Genomic DNA, 21,265 nt, shown 5'->3' on the forward strand with positions numbered 1-21,265 from the left:
GACAAGATAACTGTTTCTCCTGGGCCTCAAAGAAGCATTGGGCGTCTCCTTTGTGTTCAGGACTATACTACATGTAAGACCAGCAGCATCGCACTGCCCATTCAAAGTTCTAAAGCAAACTGAAAACAGCCCTGGGACCAGTGAGATGGCTTAGGGGATAAAAGTGCAGGCAGTGCAGGCCTGACAACCTGAGTTAGAGCCACAAAACTTACAGTGGAAGAGAAAACCGACTCCTAAAAGATTGCCTTCAGATCAGATGCACCATGGCCTATGCTCACACTGTACTCACGCATACTCACATATTTTAAATGTCAGAAATAAAGCAGTAAGAAAGATGACATAAATGGGCAAAGCCAAAACTTCAGAAGAAAATCTGAGAAAGTCCTGCCGGGAACATCATCTCCTCTTACACATTTAAGTGTCTGTATAAATACATATTTATACATCAGACACATGACTCCAACACCTGCCAACCAAGACAAAGCTAGAAGATACATAAACCACACTACTGCCCTCCGACAAAACCAGGTAAAGAAACAAATGGCACCAACACAGGAGGTGGCCATCCCACATTGTACGTAATTATTTACACAGCGGTACTATGGTTTTGAGGCTGGACAACTTTTCAAACTGCATTTGGTCCTGCGGCAGAAATTAAAGCAAGCTGATTTTCCTCTAGAGATGGTGAGGTTTGGAAAATCAAGGACACACTGTGAATGGTCTCAGGAACTGAAAGTGTCACTCCCACTTAGGCTCAAGGATCCTGACCATTGTCTGCAGGGAAGGCAGCAGCCTCTCGCATACAATACTGCCTGCAGCAACAGTCCTGGAGTCTCGCCTGAGCTGTGAGGCAGAGGTTCAGCCTTGGGAGAGGCCATCATGGAGCCACCAGCACAACACTGTTCTCTGGATGGTGGTGTCAAATTCCAAAGGACAGCACACACTGGTGGGCCCAGCTCCTACTGCGGCTCCCTACCCTGACAGTCTCTGGAAACAAACCGAGAAGTAAATCTCCACTCACAAAAGCATTTGAACGAGATGTTCCTAACTAACTTTCTGTTTATTTACCGACTCTCTCAGGTCTCTGGCTGCAATAAACGCCACGACTAAAAGCAAGGTGGGGAGGAAAGGGTTTATTTCATCTTACAGCTTATAGTCCAACATTCCAGAAGTCAGGACAGGAGCCTGCATGCAGGAGCTGATACAGAGGTCTTGGAGGAATACTGCTTACTGGTTTGTTCTTCATGGCTTGCTCAGACTGCTTTCTTAAATACTGCAGAGCCACTGCCCAGGGGTGGCACTACCTGTAGTGACCTGGACCCTTCACATCAATCACCAATCAAGAAAATGTACCACAGACTCACCCACAAGCCAATCTGGGCACGTGGTGGTGGGGGGGAGGGTATTTTTGCAACTGAGGTTCTGTCTTCCAGAAAGACTCCAGCTTGTGTCAAGTTGACATAAAAAGAGCCAGCACAGCAGTGTGTATTTAATGTTAAAATGTGTTTTCTAACAAACTGAAGGAGAGGGTTATACCATCAAGCATGATAGAATAAATGGTATTCAATTATTCCACACTTTAAAACACTAACAGCAAAACTGGATAAAATACAAGGTGACAGTTTTAAACAATGTTCAACAGGCATCAGAGGGTTCAACATACGGGCCACTGGTGCCAGGATTCCTATCACCATACTGAGATGAACACTGTGTGGTGAGACACACACACGAAGACACACACAGACACACACACACACACACACACAAGCACACAGAAGCTGCACGGGGGTTCTCACTAAAGACACCGCAGGAATAAATGAAGGAGGGTGCTATGAGTGTGTGGACCAATGGGAAGTCCCAAGAGCCACAAGTAGATAAGGTACCATCTCACAGTGACGTGTTCCTCAAAAATAAATAAAACAAACCTAATTCAAGGAAAGCATCAGATAGTATTTGTTACCAGCTATAAAAATTCAAAGTTTCAGCCGAGCGGTGGTTTTAACGCCTTTAATTCCAGCACTCGGGAAGCAGAGCCAGGTGGATCTCTGTGAGTTCGAGGCCAGCCTGGGCTACAGGACAGGCACCAAAACTACACAGAGAAACACTGTCTCGAAAAAAAAACAAAATTCAAAGCTTCGTGTTGTGGGATATTTGTACACTGGGTGAAGGTGTATTACTGTGAATGGTGTAATAAAAAGCTGGAAGACCAACAGTAAGGCAGGAGGCAGAGGTGGGACTTCCAGGAAAGGAAGAGGAGAGGGAAGCTAGAGGAGACACCAGCAGACACTGAGAGGAAACAGGAGGTGCAAGATGGAAGAGAGGTAATGCCACGTGATAGAACATAAATTAATATAAATGGGTTAATTTAAGCTAAAAGAGCTAGTTAGAAACAAAACTAAGCTATAGGCCAAGCTTTCCTAATTAATAATAAGCCTCTGTATCATTATTTGTGAGGTGGCACCTAACGTAAAACTACTACAGTTTCAAGTGAAAATCAGTAGTCTGAAGATCTCGGCTGAAGGGACCACTTGCTAACACAGGGAGTCAGATGTACGTACGACCAGTGCTGATGCCAAGGCCTGGACAGTTTAAAGCTTATAGTGAACGGCATCAGTGTCTAGAAAAGCTGCCTAACTCGGCAAGCCAACATTTCCGATCGACCACACAGGTATTACAAACTCAGGCCTGGAATAAAGACCGTTCAAAGAACAAAACAGGGTGGAGGATTTCAGTTCAGCAGCGTTAGAAAGGTTTCACAATTCTGGAACAGGATTCAAGGGAAAGAGCCCCAGTTATCTGAGACGATCCAACTGTTCATCTGTTTCAGGCCACCCTGTCTTTGCACACGTCAATAAAAACCATGTGTCACAGCAAACTGAAGACAGAAACAGACTTAAGAGTACAGAAGACACTGCACAGGGCTATGAGGAGCAACGGTGCTTGCGGCATCTGCGGGAGGGCCCAAGGTTAGATCCCCAGCACACACCTCAAGTGGGAAAGTGTCCTACCTGCCTGCAACCCAGCCTTAGTGGTGGGCTGTGAGCAGACAGTGGGATCGCTGGGTTTGTTGGTCAGCCTGGGCAGAACCCAGCAAGCTCCAAGTCAGTGAGGGACTCTGCCTCAGGGGAGTAAGGAGGAGAATGACAGAGCAGGACACCCTACATCCTCCTGTGACTCCAGACAGGCACACGGCCATGTAAACTGACACATTCACATAGGCACACACGCATAACCACACACATGCACACACAAGTTTAGACAGACGTCATGGAGATCTACAAACTAACCAATATCACTTGTCTCAAAAATCTTCTTTTTGGAAAACATCTCTTCATTAACATGTAATCTGAATCACCATGCAGTGAGTTTAGCACTGCTATTCTTTATATCAGTAAGTGTTGCCAGGCAGTGATGGCGCACGCCTTTAATCCCAGCACTCGGGAGGCAGAGCCAGGTGGATCTCTGTGAGTTCGAGGCCAGCCTGGGCTACAGAGTGAGTTAAAGGAAAGGCGCAAAGCTACACAGAGAAACACTGTCTCAAAAAACCAAAACAAACAAAAAAAAAAGTGTTAAAAACTGCGAGTTTAATTCCTAACAAGGTGAATGTCAATAGATAAAAACCTGTTCAACACTTTCTGGTCTTGACTAACTAAGAGAGCTCTGATTCTGAGACCAAGAAAGTCTGAGAAATCTGACTACAGAAATGAGGCGACATGAGCTGTGCCCATCCTCGGAGTGTGAGGGCGGAGGCAAACAGCCACCACTGGGGACCTGAGAGAGCAACCTTCTGTGCCACATCCAGGCTCTATCAGAGCAAAGGGAACCCGGGCTCCCCTGAAGCCTTAATGTCGTCCTCTAACACACCAGCCTCCCACTGAGAGGCCGAGGGCCACTAGGCCCTCGCAGAAAGTGTCACAAGCCCCACTGGCTGTCACACTTACAGCCAATCTCTCCTAAACCTCGACCATACATGGACAACAGCCAAGCACAGTGGAAAACTCTCCCTACCGATTTCACTGCCACTTCCTCCATCCTGGACACTCCACAGGATGATGCTGCTCTCGGAAGCGACGGCCACCATCTTGTCTTTGTCCCCATGAGGACCTCCAACCACTTTTGCATTTAGAGCCACTCGTTCAATGGTCCAGTCCAGATACGGGCTTGTAAACACTTGCTGCCACCCTGAAGACTCTTTGATCCTGGCAAGAACAGACATGTAAGGTAAACTGAGTGGTAGAAGAGAAAAAGAACAAAAACCAACAAAGCAAAAACAAATAAATAGATGGCCACACCCTCCGCCTACCTATATTTACTTCATGTAACTGATATGTCATCTACTGTTGTGGAATATTATTTTAACTGGGCAAAGATGTGTTACATTTGTTTATGCTGAGGAATATTACTTTAACTGTATAAAGGTGTGTTATTTTTGTTTCTGCTGCGTTTGTTTAACGATGTAAAGGTGTGTTTAATTACGTAACGATGTGTTGCATCTGTTTCACCTTGCCTGGCTAAGGCACCTGATTGGTCTAATAAAAAGCTGAATGGTCAATAGGAAGGCAGGAGAAAGGATAGGCGAGGAGAAATTAGGCTCAAGAGAAGAAGAGAATGAGAGAGACACCCAGGGCAAGAAGCCAAGCAGCCGTCAGTGAGCCAGAGAGAGACATCAAGAAAGTAAGAAAAGGTAAAAAGCCCCGAGGCAAAAGGTAGATAAAGAGAAACAGGTTAAGTTAAAAGGGCTACCCAGGCCGGGCGGTGGTGGCGCACGCCTTTAATCCCAGCACTCGGGAGGCAGAGGCAGGCGGATCTCTGTGAGTTCAAGGCCAGCCTGGTCTCCAAAGCGAGTTCCAGGAAAGGCGCAAAGCTACACAGAGAAACCCTGTCTTGAAAAACCAAAAAAAAAAAAAAAAAAGGTGTCCTCTCTTTTTGCCGGGCGGTGGTGGCGCACACCTTTAATCCCAGCACTCGGGAGGCAGAGGCCGGCGGATCTCTGTGAGTTCGAGGCCAGCCTGGGCTACCAAGTGAGTTCCAGGAAAGGCGCAAAGCTACACAGAGAAACCCTGTCTTGAAAAACCAAAAAAAAAAAAAAAAAAAAGGTGTCCTCTCTTTTTGCCGGGCGGTGGTGGCGCACACCTTTAATCCCAGCACTCGGGAGGCAGAGGCCGGCGGATCTCTGTGAGTTCGAGGCCAGCCTGGGCTACCAAGTGAGTTCCAGGAAAGGCGCAAAGCTACACAGAGAAACCCTGTCTCAAAAAACCAAAAAAAAAAAAAAAAAAAAGGGCTACCCAGAAACGAGCCTAAGCTAGGCTGAGCATTCATAACTAATAATACGTTTCTCTGTCATGATTTGGGAGCTGGTTGGTAGCCCAAAAGAAAAAGGCTGGTATAATCTACAAAGACCGTATTATTCCTCATCTTACATTTACATACATAGAACATATGACCACAAAAAAGGGACTAGAATATGTATTTCTCTAAAGAATTTGTTTTATACAATACTTTAAAAAAAAATTTAAGGTAGTTGTAATTCTCACATTTCCCATAAAGCTGCTACTGTCATTCTGCGTGGACAATGATGGCCAACAACAGCCAGAAGTTTGGACAGAATTTGTATTCCTTCCTGTCAGCAATCATATTAATGATGTCACTAGTGTGATGTGGCAAGAACTGAAGACTCTGTACCTCAGATGACATTACCTCATAACCTTAAATTCCTTAGAACAAATGCACAGTGGGGCTGAGAAGTCTCCTCTGAGATGGTTTATATGAATCTAGATGTGACACTTTACGAGGCCACTTCACGAGGCCAACAAGAACATTTTTGGGCTTCTCCAGTAACTACAGGTGCCCTTCTGGTTATCTCCTCTTCCTCCCTGGCCCCTTCACCTGTCTCTCTTTGAGGTAAGGTCTTTCTATGTACCCGAGGATGGCATGAAGTAGAACTTACTGTGTCTCCAATTCCATCCTCCTGCCTCAGACTCTCGGGCTGAGATTGTAGGCTTGTACCACCATGCCTGGTTCCCACTTTTAACAAATTTCTCTGTCCTGTGTGAATTTAGGTCTTCCAGACAGGTACTCTATCTGACTGCACAGCAAGCCTCCAGGTTTACAGCCTGCTTGTATCATCATGATGAAGAAACAACCAAAAGTACCATCCTGGTCCTGCCTAGCACGTTGCCCTTTCCCACTGTGGGCACTATGGGCACACGGTGAACGCTAACCTGGGTGGCCGTTGGTAGAACACGTGCTGCTTAACGGGCACACGCACAGGCAAGGCCACCATTTTCATTTAAATATGTATGCTCAAGTAATAGACAACCACAGCTCACAAAATCAGGCCATAATGAGAATTAACGTTTTCCTAACTTAAGCTTCAAAGCAATAAAGGGTAAAATTTATCCATTTTCTCCATTGTAAGGTCTGTAATTACCCTTTTTGGCCACCAGGTGGGAGTGATGTATTAAGATAAACATTAAAAAACCCATCTAATAAACTCTAAAACAGGCAACTACTGCACAATGAAGACTTTTAGGCCCTTTCCTTCAGACTGGGCACAAAGCAGGGATTGTCCACACTTCAAGACTAACGCCACAGGCTGTGTGGCGGTGTGGCCCCAGGGCGGCTCCCAACAGATCTCAGCAGCCATGCTGGTGGACTGAAGGACAGAAGGGTATGATCATACAAAGAAAATATGTAGGAACATACACAACACCCACCTCCAGAGAGCACACAGGATAAAATATTTATAATCTGGAGAGCATGACTGCACAGCTACAGAATTTAACTCAGTAAGGCAGGTGAACTTGTGTTTTCAAATTGAAATGCATGCAAAGAAATCAATTAGCTATATAATTTTCCATGTTAAACTAGACAGCAAGAACTGACAATCCAGCTCTTTACTGCTGACTCTGGAGTTAGGACGGCAGTGCAGAGATTATCATGTTTTCCATAGTAAAGCCACACCCAAGGTTTAGTAAGTGTGAAATGTACTATAAATACACTGTTCCTCAAAGTAACAGGGTATATTTAAGTATGATAAGCATGTAAGAGTTCAAGATACCCAAATACACAAATATACATACACATATGTGTACACACACACACTCAGCAGGAAACTGACTTACATGATAAATGATACAAACATAGTTACTCACATTCTTAAACTTTACACCACCTACAACAAAGGAAATTCCTCCCACATTGAGAGTGCAAGAGGACAGCAATTTACACAAGTTCTTCATTTATTCAAAGACTGTCAAAGTCAGGAAGAAAATGAGACACAAAACTGCTGTGGGATGGTCTGTATGGCAAATGTGTTGCTGATTGGTCAATAAATAAATCACTGACTGGTCAGTGGCCAGGCAGGGAGTATAGGCGGGACAAGGAGGAGAATAAAGCTGGGAAGTGGAAGGCTGAGTGGGGGAGACACTGCCAGCCGCCATGATGAGAAACAACATGTAAAGATGCCGGTAAGCCACGAGCCATGTGGCAAGGTATAGATTTATAGAAATGAATTAATTTAAGCTGCAAGAACAGTTAGCAAGAAGCCTGCCACGGCCATACAGTTTGTAAGCAATATAAGTCTCTGTGTTTACTTGGTCGGGTCTGACGGCTGTGTGACTGGCAAGTGAAAGAGATTTGTCCTGACTGTGGGTCAGGCAGGAAAACTCTAGCTACAACAAAACTAAAGCCCAACCACACAGAAGCCAGTAGCCTACGGGAAAACACACAGTGGCCACCACATCATTCTCCACTTTAAGGCTTTGAACTTACATAAAACTGTGAAGAAAATTATCTTGCAGAAAAGACCATGATCTTAAAAAGTACTATGAAATGTCTTTGGAAATCTTTTATCATCAGTCTGTGACGGGGCAGAGCTGCCATACCACGTAGCCGTCACCATCATGTACATTCCTGGACTCCCTGGCAATAATCAGTGTGCACCTAATACAAAACAACCAGGAGACTGGCATCTAGGGACATTTTCAGTTTAGACTCAGTGGCGGTAAATATAAACCAACTCTAAAAAATCCCCTTACTAAATCAGTCTCGTGATCTATAAGAGCTAGCTACAAAACAATCACCCCAGAGCTTACTTCTATACTCTTTAGTAACTGAATTAAAACCTGCAAAGCACTCAGAACAAAGCCTCACAACCAAAGGCATGTCCAAGCAACTGGCATGCACCTTCCTCCAGAGGCAAACCTGCATGGCACGCTTTCAGGATTTACAATGGGACCGGATTTTAAACTTTCAACCTTCAGCTTTTTTCTTTTTAACCAAAGTAACAAAAAATTTCTTACTTCTTTGACTTTCCAACAACAAAATTTAACGGGATTATATTGAGAGAATAAATTCTGGCCACCTCTCTGCCTCTGCCTCCAGAGCAGCAGCATGGCCAGTGGCCCACAGGCCAAGGGGCTTTAAAGAGTCAAACTTTCCCCAGTTAAAAACAAACTCACTTTGGACTCTGCACTCCTCTTCACTGCCTTCCAATCTAACTCAGCTACCTTAAAACTCCACACACCGCAGACACCGAGCTGTATCATTCTACACACAACAGTTCTGCCTGACTACTCCCAACAGTGTGGCGGGTTATCCAGTACAGAGAGCTCCCCCCGCCTCTACTGCACAGTATGAGACTGACTCATCATAAAGAAAGAAGTTGCAGAGCTCACATTAACAATCCTGCCTAACGTCGTCAATGGAACAACTAAGTGAGCCCGAAAAAGCAACATATCTCATCTGCATCGAAGTTTCTACCGTCTGGGAAACATAGAGCCCATTAAGGCTATCAGAAAGTAGGTATCAAGTAAAAACAAACTAAATTTTTACCAAGTGAAGTGGATGAAACATGCAGAAGAGAAACTGATGGCTAAAAGAGACAGATGTTTAACCTAGATATAAAACATAATTCTCTAAAACAAAAGCAAATCACTCAGGACGGGTACCTGTAGCAGACGGCGAAGTGTGCATAGGCCGCTACAATCCAGTTGTGGTGGCCCGCGACGATTAGCACCTTCCGTGGATCCACTGGAAACCCTGCAGGATCGAGAGAGGAGCTTTTACACCTTAACTCAGTCGGAAAGCTCGGGCTCCAAGGCCGGTTCACTTCTCCCTGTCTGGCTGACAGGTGGTCAGAGCAGAGCACGCTCACAGCTTACACTACAGAGCATGTCTTCATCAAACAGAGGCAAAGTGAAGCGTTTCCAACAGATACCACAGCCCCAAGAGCCTAAAATGCCAGCTCACAGCAGAAAGTTTGTCAACTGTTCCACAGAAAAAAACAACAGAAAGAAAACAAAAACAGAGGACCACATTATACTCCAAATGAAAATGTGTGTTAAATGAGATTTTCCAAGATCTAAATGATGAATCTAGATTTAAAATGGAAATAAAGGGCTAGGGTGTGGCCCGGTACCACAGCACTCAGTACTGTAGCCATGGGTTCAACACACAGCACCCTAAGAGAGTGTGAGTATGGGGGGGGGGGGGGGGAGGTCTGTGTCTGTGTGGAGCAAAAGAGTCATGTTCACACACCATGGCAGCCTGTCACTGAGAACGAAGCACAAGCCTTCCTTGTCTGTGTTCTGAACCCCCTTACCCAGCCTAACAGTCTCGTCTCCATCTGCAGGGAGCACAGGCTGGGTCCCACTTCCTCGGGCTTCACCTTCCGTGGAATTCAGTCCATTCCTGGCATCCACAGAGGGTCTAGCTGTGGTAGTTATTTTACGACTGGGAATACCTACAAAGGAGAAAAGACAGACTTATTTGTTACCCTTCCAAAAATTAAAAATATCACATTTTAACAGAGGGACATGAGCATCTAAACTTTGTTATATCAAAAATAGGTCTTCAAACACATCAATGTATTGCAAACAATTTAACTATAAAAATAAAATAAGATACAACCCAACCAATTCCTGGTACTTTTACTATTCACAGCCCATGAGATTAAGGCTTATCATAGTACATGCCCTTTTACTCAGCTTCAGGGTACTGAGCAATCAGGATATCCAATCTAAGCTGCTCTTTAGGCTTATGGTAGTCACATGTCATTCTAACTAGGTCCAAACTCACTGCCTCAAAGCTTCATTTCCTCATCCTTTCAGACAGGATCTTTTCAAAAGCAACACCTCTCAGAAGCACAATGCTGCCCAGGGAAAGGGCCAACTCTTCTCAGTAGCTGAGGGCACACTGACCTACACCTGCAGAGCTCCAGGGCTCCAGTCCTTGGGCTAAGGGTTCGTGGTGTACATGGCAGCTGTGGTGCTGCCATAGAGATCTTCTTGGGCCCTTACAGAAGGTGGCATCAACCCCTGCTCCACATACTGTGTGGTTTCACTCTCATCAAAGGGCACATGCTGTTGAGGTTCAGATTTATCAAGACTCAAATAACCAAGAAGGTTTTTATAATTTTTTTTTTGGGTTTTTCAAGACAGGGTTTCTCTGTGTAGCTTTGCACCTTTCCTGGAACTCGCTTTGTAGACCAGGCTGGCCTCAAATTCACAGAGATCCGCCTGGCTCTGCCTCCCGAGTGCTGGGATTAAAGGCGTGCGCCGCCACCACCTGGCGGTTTTTATAATTTTTGTTTTTGTTCTTGCTCAGTGACAAGTCTGAACAAATTTGAGCTGCAGTACCTGGTGGGGGCAAGTAGCCATGGAATAGGACACTGCCACAGGACGACCTCTCCAGCTCCTCACATAGCAGCAGCCTTCGAACTGTAAGAGTCAACACAAACTTGTCAGGGGGACATGCAAACACACACCTGCTCCACGTCTACTTTCTCTAGTTAAGGGTGACAAAAAGAGAAAGGAGAAATGTTTAAAATAATTCACAGCTGAGGTCATCTTTTTATTAGGAAATACTAAGCACTGAACTACTCTCAACAGGACCTGATGGAAGACACTCTGCCCTGGTCAGTTCCGGGAGATCAACACATACCTAGTGGAGTGATCCCGTAAAACTCTGCTTCGTGTCTGAGAACATTGATGCTTACTCCCCTGTAAAGACACGAACAAAGGCTGTGAGCGCTCTAACCAACAACCTGAGCTGCCAGGAGACAAAGGAGAAAACACCAGACTCCTCACGGGGACGGGGTATCAAGCTTACATCTGTTTTTCTCATAATCTTTTTCTAATGCCATTCATCACCTGACAGTCTAAAGGAAAGTCACATAGAACCAAACATTCTGTTGGGCTGGAGAGATGTTCAGTGGTTAAGAGTGTATGCTGCTCTTTCAGAGGGCACAGGTTCAGTTCCCAACACCTAAAGGCAGCTCAGAGCCACCTGAAACTCCAGTTCCAAGGGATCCAACTCCTCCTCCTGACCTCTAAGGACACACTGTATGCACATGATACACAGACACATGTGTGGACAAAACATTCATAAACATAAAACAAAAATAAAACTTCAAAATAAAAATTTTTTTTACCTAAAAACCATATGTGTTTTGATGATTTGTGTAAGAGGGCTAATACAAACAAATTACCAAGAAAAATCGGACAAGAAAAAACCCTGTAGAAACCATTGTCTTACTGTCTTAAGTACAATTCTTTCTGTGCACACTTTAACCTCCCCTGTTGTACTGCGAGCACCCTGCAAGCTTAGCTTTCTTCTGACTGTGCCCAGAACAGTGCTCACTTACACACCCTGCAATATATCTGCTGGTAAAATAAAGTGAAACTTGGACTGTAAAAGGCCAGCAAGGATGTTGTATCCAGATGAAGGTGGTTTTGCCACACAGTAGTAAAGTTAGGAAATATGTAAATAAGTGAAAACAGTGAGCTCCGGAGCCCACAGCACCAAGGACAACTCGAACACTCAGCTTCGATCTGCTCCTCCTTAGAGAAACCTTAGCAGATGGAATTGTGAGTTAACCATTTCATTTACTATTAGAAGGTATGGACTTGGAAGGGTGGGAGTGGAGCAACTGCAGCCCCAAGAGGAGGACCCAAGGGGAGGGGATTCAGATCCGTCCACATCCCAGAAATGCCAGATGGGTGTGGCAGCCCACCAGCAACCCCAGATGCAGAAGGTGGAGAAAGAAGACCCCAGAGCAGGCTGGCTAGCTAAACTAACCCAAGTGATGGTAAGATCTGGGTTCAACTGAGAGACCATGCCTGCAAATAAAAGGCAGAGAGAAAGATCCAAGGTGCCTGACACCAACTTTAGTTCGGACACACAGACACACAAGAATGCCAAAAACTTCCCAACTCCCCTTTAAAACCAAAAGTCAATGGTACAGTGGCAAAGGCCCAAGACAAGGTAGGGCTCAAGACAAACATGGGACTCCTCAAGGAGCTGCAGGCCATCCCCGGACAGCCAAGAGACAAATTCCTAAGTAGTGGTACCAGCAATACAAACATGTTATGCAATCCCAGCACTCAGGAGGCAGAGCCAGGTAGATCTCTGTGAGTTCAAGGCCAGCCTGGTCTACAGAGCGAAATCCAGGACAGGCACCAAAACTACACAGAGAAACCCTGTCTCAAAAAAATAAACAAAAAATAAAAACAAATGTTATGCAAGAAACAGGGTTACAACAATTTTTCACAAATTTCTTCCTTTCTTTTTAAAAGGAACCACTCACAAAACTTAATTTGCTGGGCCTTTTTCAAGCGACCAAAGGTTCTGAGTGCTATGAAGAGAGGTGAGTAAACGGTGGGCCCTTCCTTGTGGATGTAACAGTGGGTCAGTCACAAAGAAACTTGAGTTTTTAAATAAATGAGGTGCAAGAAAACAGTCTCACTCAGGAAGCTGAGGGCCTACCTCTCACCCATTCCAGGCCCAGACATAAGATGCAAACAAGCATCCCTCAATGCTCTTCTACTGACTTCACAAATGCCTGGCTTGCATACATCAGATACATCAGCACTGGGAATATAGCAAAGAACAAATCAGACCAAAATAATGAATATACAACTCCATCTGCAAAGAACACATCTTCAGTATGAGTCAGAATTAAGTGGAGCAGCAGCTAACAGTAACACCAAGGTTCCTAAAAGTTGTCCCTACAAAAAAATTCTGAGCTTCAGTGAAGGTTTGCCAAAAATCCTAACTAAAGCTTCTCTGTAGAAATGCAAACTGTAATTCAAGATGGCAAATTCACAGATATGGTTCAAGTGATTGTTCACGATCCATATCATCTGCAATCTACTACATGTCGGTCACGAGGCTAGACTCGGCCACATAGTGAAGAGAGGGTGCCCTTCTAGAGTTGCGGTCTGCTGAAGAAAGATCAGCGCAAAGGTAAGTGTATACAGCAGGAGCTGAGGCACTGACAGGCAAGAAGTCTTAGGCAAACACAGCAAAGACAGACACTGGAGAACTGCCACTGTGAGAGAAATTAAGTACAGGCAGAAGACAGACAAGCAAGACCAAACCCAAAACTATCAGCCATTTGTCCAAAAGAACCTCTCCACTCTCAGCAGAACAGCAGCCCGGTGAGACGCAGGCTGTGGGCTGCAGGACCGAATGAACTACACGGGGGGCAAAGCAGGGACCGCCCAGGAAGCTGCCACAACATTCTGAGGGAAAGAGGCCTGGTGGCCTGTACCATCCACCTTCAGCTGAGGATGCCTGCTGCTCACGGGGTAGATCAGAGGTGCTCAGAGGCTGGAAGAAGCAGGTAACAAAACACAGGTGGAGATTTGTCAAAGGTACACAGCACATCTGTGTCTACAGCTGTGGTCTACAATTAACTACACACTTCAAAATAACAGAGGAAGTACTAAAGGTTCCCAACACAGAGTGTCATTTGAGTAGACAATGCAGTAATTACCCTGCTATGACAGTCACATGCTGTCACATTCTGTACGCCTGCATCTTACTAAGTGTCAACACGGTATGCCATAGTAAGTACAAACACATCAACTAAAAAGCCGTCTTGGGCAAGCACATTACTTTGTGCCCAGGCCCAAACACTGGGTGCCAGCAAGGCCTCAGAAACGACGAGACTCTTACCTTAAGTCGAGTTCCTTTGTCCGAAGAAAATTTAAAATGGGGGCGAATGCTGCCGGGTCCCTATCAATAAATATCTGCAAGTGAAGAACTGTTTTATTATCAAGTCAAAAATGTATGTCCTGCTTTCAACATCTGAAACACTAATGAGGAACAGAGACTGACTGACAGATTGCCTTGGTTTTGATGTTTCTAAAATTGAAATGGTATAGCCGTAGTCAGTGTGGGCATGTGTTTTCATTTCTAATTACTAACAATGCTTGGAGGAAACACCCGGGCAACCTCACGCTGCTCGGGCAGCACCCACTGTGGTGGCCACCGGGACTCCTGGGAATGAATGACGAGGGGAGCGCTGTGCTCTCCTGCACAGACACAGGTCAGTGCTGCCACAGCTGTCACCTGAGAACAGGACTTACACAGCCTTAGCTGACAACCTCACCATCTCTGCTTCACGGGCTAGGAGGATATCAGATGGAGGACCACAGAATGAAGAGGACAAAGATGCTTCCAACGGGAAAACCATGAACTGGGTTTTTATTTAATTTTGAACTAAATTTCATGCAGACACATCTGCTTTGCTGCTTTATTTTGCCTTCAACTCTCACCAAATAAACAACTTTAAACTGCTTCTGTGGGTTGTCACTCTCTTTCACACTAGTTATCTGAACACAAGTGCATCCACGGCCACGTTGTGCACATAAACTTTCCCGGCCTTTGTCTCCACAGGTTCATAAAAAATTGTAGGACTTTCCCACCTGCAAGCTTCTACCACTGGAATTCCAAAACAGTTTCTTACTTATATTGATTGACTTTTAAAGTTTCAATTATTGACTAAGGAACTATCTCATCAATTGTCAATGAAATCTACATCCTATAATCACTCTAATCACAAACATCGCAGACTGCTATATACAACAGTTACTGCTTAAGAGTCTCCAGTTTAGAAACACTGTATGTCCCAATTTAATAAAAACGCCATACTAAATTTGTGTTTACTACAACGTGAGCTTTCCTGTCACTATACACTGAAAATTATAAGCATTTGTTGACTGAATTTCAAAACACAACTTTATACTCACAGCACCGGTTTCATCTCGAAGTGTTGAAATTCTTCCACTCAGCAAACTAGGGACCATTAAAACAAGCTAGAGTTAGTTACAAAAATCTGAACATAAACAACTTCCTTACTAATGTCAAAGCCAACACAAGCAAATTTTCTGTCTCCATTTAAAAAAAAAACTCAGTTTTAACCAGGTGTGGGGTGTATGCCTGTAACTCCAACAACTAGAAGGCTGAGGCAGGGGGATCAGGAGTTCAAGACCAGCCTGGGATACATAGCAAACCCCTTCTCAATAGTACAAAAACAGTAAAATTTCTCATTTAAGAGTTAACATTTTTTCTTTTAAAGATTTATTTATTTATTACATATACAGCATGTATCCCTGCAGGCCAGAAGAGGTCACCAGATCTCATTACAGATGGTTGTGAGCCACCATGTGGTTGCTGGGAATTGAACTCAGGACCTCTGGAAGAGCAGTCAGTGCTCTTAACCTCTGAGCCATCTCTCCAGCCCAAGAGTTAACATTTTTAATTCAAATTATCAAAAAAAAATCTTAATGTAACTAGTAAGGAAAATTTTCATATTTTGGCAACTAACCAAATATATAATAACATAAAAAATTACATTAGTTACCTGGAAAAAAAAGAATCTGGAATCCACATGAGAGTCTGTCTTGAGGTACTGAATCTGCAATTGAAACTGCCTTGCATTATAAATGAGAACACACCTTGAGACAGGAGACAGCAATGCTCACAAGCTGATACGGTTACACTTGCACTGATTCTATTTATCGTGTTTACTACTTTTAAATTTTACTACTTTGCAATCAGAGTTAAGATTTTCAAACAGCTCTCAGCAAAATCAAATGCAATGCTTCCTAAATCCCAACTTTTATAGTCCATCACAACAAGCTCAACTTCTCGGCTCAGCTGTGCAAATCTTTGGTGCCGCTGCTGTCCCCCAACTTTGTGTTCCTGTCTCATGTCTCCATCCCAGCTCAATCACCTTCTTCATGTCCAACAGTCCAAGTCCAGCCATTTTGCTGACACCATTAGCTTACCAAATCCACAATGGTGTTTCTAGACATTTTGTCCTGTATGACCTCTTTCTGAGCAACTAGTAACTCATGTAAATTATGTATTCAACACTCTCTCTACAGCATTCTTGGGCTATCTTCAATTTATGAATTAAATGGGTACTGTTTGTTCCTTGTTAATTCCAGCCTATCATTCAAGGTTTCCTTTATTTCCTTTCCCATCTTCCAAGTGGCACAGCAAATGTCAGTGAACTGCAGGCCAAGCTGAGAACTGCAGAGGTCAAGTGCACACCTGAGCACTGAGACACCAAGGGCTTAAACCACTTCCTTTCTTGATAGATGATGACTCCCTAAAAACCATACACTTCCAAGCTTACTTTCAGAAGCATGTTTAATAATCATCATCATCATCATCATCATCATAATAAAACTATGTTTTTAAAAAAAGTGGGTGGCAGTGTTTGGAGAATGACCTATAATCCTGTAGCCTGACACTGGCATAGACCCAAGAGCTACTTTGAAACAGAGGTGATAATCAGAGGCACAATTAAGTGTTTTGTACAAACTGAGACACTGGTTCCTCTGCAAAACCTGTGGGCTTTATATGGCTTCAACAGGACATTTCTATATAAAGTATTGATAAACATTTCTATATAAAGTATTGATAAACATTTCTATATAAAGTATTGATAAACAAGTTACCAAGCTGTCCACATGGCCACTGGCATGACCAGGCCTTATGTCACCTAATGTCAGTGACTGCAGAAAAAGTGCAAGCTCCCTTCCATAAAATGTCTGACATAGCCCATTATCTATCTCACAGACATCATCCATTGTTATCAAAGAAAGCTTCTTAATCATAAAGAAAAAATTAACTCTGCTTCCTCCATCCCAAATTCACAGTCTGTAAGGAAAACACATCCTCTCAGTGACCTACTAAGGGAAACAGGGACATAATGTTTTTTGAAAGATTGATTTATCTTATGAGTGTTTTGCCTGCATGTATCCATATGCACTATGTGCATGCCTGGTGCCCACAGGGGGCAGTAGAGGTTGTCAGATTCCCCTGGAACTGGAGTTACAGACAGTTGTGAGCCACCATGTAGGTGTTGGGATTCAAAACTGGGTCCTCCGCAAGAGCAACAAGTGCTCTTAACCACTGAACCAACTCTCCAGCCCCAAACAATTTCTTATAGATAGATCCCACATACATTCCATCAAAAGATCTTATAGACACACAAGGATGCTAACTCACAACTAATTTCACAGGTTATAATAATCTAAGTGTCAAGCAATTCCTATGCACATTAATATAAGAAAGGAGCTAAAAACAGGTTAGGTAGTACATGCCTGTAATTCCACTACTCCAGAGGCTGAGGTAGGAGAATGGCATGAGCTCCATGCCAGCCTGGGATACACAGCAAATTAGAGGCCAGTGGGACTTTGTCTCAAATAAAGACATAAAGACATAAATAAATGAGTTCAACAAGCAGGTCCTCAAGAAAACATGACAATTTTTCCTACCAGTGTGTCTTAGCAAACTCTTTAATAGAACAAAGGTTACCACTAGTCATTAAAAGAAAATCAGTCAATGGTGAATCCACAGAAAGACTGGATTTCAGAAGGCATTAGATAACCTCAAGTAACAGCGTGGCTAGTTCATCTTGATTGTCTATAATCACTATGGAAACCACCCTTTGGCATGTCTGTGAAGGAGTTCCGAATTAGATTAAAGGAATGGGAAGATCCACCCATGCCCTAGTTTGCTTTCTGTTGCTTCGACAAAACACTGACCAAAATCAACCTAGGAAGAAAAAGTGTATTTGGCTTCCAGGTCTCAGTCTATCCCTGAAGGAGGCCAAGGCATGAACCCAAGACAGGAACTGACACAGAGACCATGGAGCAATGCTGCTTGCTGGCTCTTTTCCTTGGCTTGCTCAGCTACCTTTCTGATACAGCCCATGCCTGCCTACCTAGGGATGGTACCACCCACCGCATGCCAGACCCTCCTATATCAATTAGCAATGAAGAAAATGTTCCCTATGGCTCACTCAGCTTGCTTTTTTGTACAACCCAGGGCCTCCTGCCCAAGAGAGGTACCACCCACAGTGGGCTGGGTCTTCTTCCCACATCAATCATTAATCAAGAAAATGTCCCAAGGATTTGCCTACAGGCCGATCTTAAGGAAACAATTTCTCAGTTGAGGTCCCCTCTTCCTAGAAGACCCTTGCTTATGTCATGTTGACAAAAAACAAAACAAAAACCGCCAGCACCACTCCATTGGCTGGTGTTCAGGAACTCAAGGCAGGAGTCTGGGGGCAGGAACTGAAGCAGAGGTCAAGGAGCAAAGCTGCTGGTTCTGGCTGAAGGACTGAATAAAAGAATAGGGGCTGAAGAGCAGCCTGCATCACTCCGGCCTGAGTGCAGACACCGAGCGGCCCTCTCTTACCTAAACGGGTACCTAAGTAAACAGATCGTGAGTGGCACTGGGATTCTTCACTAATGCTGTAAATAATAAACTCTACCAGTTTTCAAAGAAATCCCCAAGTCCTAAGTCAAACAAAAACCTGCTCGTCCTCGCTCCTTGAGCAGCAGGCTTCTGTGTCTGTCTTCAACGTTCTGCACACATTTTGCGTCTTCCTCTGTGACTTCAGAGCTTCAGGCCATGCCACAGGCAGGCCATCTTCCAGCAGGAAGGACTTTTTCTCTTGGTGACTTCTGGACTGTCTTAACTATGTTAAACTGTTTTGTAGCTCTCAAGTGCTAACAGGGTGTGTAAGTCGATGAGGACCTAGGAAGCAGTGTCACACTTAGCATCAAATGCTGCCATTCGTTACCCGACGTGTTCAATCCTAACAATCCCAAAGCTTAATTTTTACTTTTATGTTTCATTCCCACCTAACAACTCTTATCTGTCTTCTAAAATGTCCAAACCAGTAATAAATTTATTGCCATACTTTGTATTTCTGCTAATTAGCACTTTAAAAAACTCAGAACCCATTAAGAATTAAGTCCCAGAGATAAAGCAAAATGTTCAAGACTCAAAGCCTGAGTGTGCTTATGGTCCTTGGAGTTCAGTCACCAAGACATCCACTTTCTTTTTTATTACTTTCTTTTTTACTATTGATATAGGTGGCGTAGGGGTGGGAGGGGCATGTCACAGTGTGCACGTGGAGGTCAGAGAAGAACTCTGTGGAGTCAGTGTTCTTCTCCTTTTGTCTTTCCATGGGTTCCAGGGATGAAACTCAGGTCGCCAGGCTCGCTTCCGTAAGTGCCTTTATCAGCCTAGCCACGGATGTGCTGGCCACATCCGTCTCCAATACGACACCAATAACAATGTAAGGGCTGAGGCGATGGCTCAGTGATTAAGAACACTTGCTGCTCTTGTTCCGTTCCCAGCACCCATGCCAGGCAGCTCACAGCAGAACTCACTACACCTGAAACTCCAGTTCTAAAGGATCCTTTGGCCTCCACAAAAACCTGTGTTCACACACACAATTAAGACAAAACAATCTTTTCGAAAGTAACAATATAGCTTAGTTTCTGTCATAACGCTTTGTTCTTTTGAATGCCTGAAATATGTCAGCCATCTAGTGTCAAGATTTTAAATGATTATAACCTTCCTTCTCCATAGTAACACACACACTGCAGACCTCTTTTTGTGGAGTATCTCACTTTTGCATATGAAGCTACTCGCAATACTTTCATGTGATGTTTAGGTGGGCAGGGAAACCACATTTCTTGCATGAGGAGATACACATTTGCATATGACCTGGTATGTATACAATGCAGCAGAAGTTCAACTTCTCCAACTGCTAAAACGTTGCTTTGGAGGGAAAAGGTGACAGCGCATAAAGACAAATCCTAGCTCAGAGTTCTCCGGCACCCAGAGGGCCACTGCACTGTTTTCACTGCTGTTAATCTCTAGTTTTTAAAGAAGCAAAAGGGTTACATGTTTAAAGTCTTAGACATTGAAAAAATAGTCTTCCTGGGACAGCAAATTAGCCTATGTCCCAGAGTATCCCACTCCCTTCGTCCTTATATGCCTAATCCCAAGCTTCCCCTCCCCTCCACTAACGCTGGCACATAACCCTTTTCTGAGAAGAGTAATGTGTAAGTCAAGGCAAATACACAAAAACAGATTTGGCTGTTGTTTGGGAGTTGTTGTTATTGTTATTGTTTGGTTTGGTTCCCCGCCCCCCTCACCAACAAACTTACTAAAAGGCACAGAATGGGAGTGGAAGGCCCGAGAGAGGACAAAGAAGAGACTCCAGCTGGTTTCCTTCTTGCCAACACCTAAGGTGCTCACAAGTCAGTTTTTAGCCACCCTCCTCTACAAGTGGAATAGGCCCTTCCTGTCCATGTACCAAGAGAAACTCTGGAAATAAACAGCGATGTTGATCGACCCCGTTCCCTGCACTGACATCTGTATTACACAATTCCTACCAAAGCAGGCTTTCAAAGGCTCACTAGCATCCCTTGCAGAGGCCAAGCCCACACCTCGGTGAACCTAGAGAAAGGGAGATCCGCTCCTAAGCAACAGCTCAAGCCCTAGACCAGGCTTCACCCGAGACTACAACCTGCTGGAATGCTTACAGCTCAGAGTCAGCATGCTTGCTTAGCAGGCAGGAGGCCCTGAGTCACTCGCTTAGGCAGGCCCAGCATGCCAACTGTGCTCCTCTAGCCTTGACACCCTAGGAACTCGGAGGAATAAAGACTGAATTCTAATAATCTGTGTACTTGACCTGGGGCCAGACTCTGAGGGATGCACGGGGCTGCTTGGACCATGCAAACGCGTCCCCGCCTACAGCGCGGGTACCCCACCTGGTAGTGTAGACACCGCCCCGCCTGCAGCAGGCACCCCATCTAGTCGTGAAGATGCCGCCCTGCCAGCAGCGGGTGTCCCACCTGGCTGTGCAGACGCTACCCGGGCTGGTGTCCCACCCGGCCGTGCAGTCGCCTCCTAGGCTGCGGCGGGTAAGCCACCTGGCCGTGCAGACGCCGCCCAGACTGCAGCGGGTACCCCATCTGGGCGGTGCAGACGTCGCGCAGGCTGCAGCGGGCACCCTATCTAGTCGTGCAGACGCCGCCCTGCCAGCAGCGGGTACCCCACCTGGACTTGCAGACGCCGCCCCCGCTGCAGCGTGTATCCCACCTGGGCTTGCAGATGCCGTCCCTTACGGCCGCGGGTGTCCCGCCCCGCTCGTCCC

At 44.8% G+C, this 21,265-nt stretch overlaps 1 protein-coding gene across 4 annotated transcripts in view; it reads right to left on the reverse strand.

Moving 5' to 3' along the window:
- The window catches only part of Kctd3 (potassium channel tetramerization domain containing 3), a 51,786-nt gene that overhangs the window by 30,299 nt on the left and 222 nt on the right, over window positions 1-21,265 (reverse strand). For 2 of the 4 annotated variants that reach the window (XM_052737977.1, XM_052737976.1), the window contains exons 2-9: window positions 15,653-15,706; window positions 15,039-15,084; window positions 13,963-14,036; window positions 10,945-11,003; window positions 10,641-10,721; window positions 9,605-9,745; window positions 8,952-9,042; window positions 4,009-4,199 (exon numbers count right to left, since the gene is read on the reverse strand). In XM_052737977.1, coding sequence (XP_052593937.1) covers window positions 4,009-4,199; window positions 8,952-9,042; window positions 9,605-9,745; window positions 10,641-10,721; window positions 10,945-11,003; window positions 13,963-14,036; window positions 15,039-15,084; window positions 15,653-15,706 — 737 coding nt within the window. Of the gene's footprint in view, window positions 1-4,008; window positions 4,200-8,951; window positions 9,043-9,604; window positions 9,746-10,640; window positions 10,722-10,944; window positions 11,004-13,962; window positions 14,037-15,038; window positions 15,085-15,652; window positions 15,707-20,879; window positions 21,221-21,265 lie in introns of those variants that run through there. The other 2 variants (XM_052737978.1, XM_052737980.1) reach the window with 2 other exon arrangements.

This window comes from Peromyscus californicus, unplaced genomic scaffold, assembly GCF_007827085.1.
Source record: "Peromyscus californicus insignis strain IS unplaced genomic scaffold, ASM782708v3 Scaffold_14__1_contigs__length_90479793_seg_2, whole genome shotgun sequence".
Taxonomy (NCBI): Eukaryota; Metazoa; Chordata; class Mammalia; order Rodentia; family Cricetidae; genus Peromyscus; species Peromyscus californicus.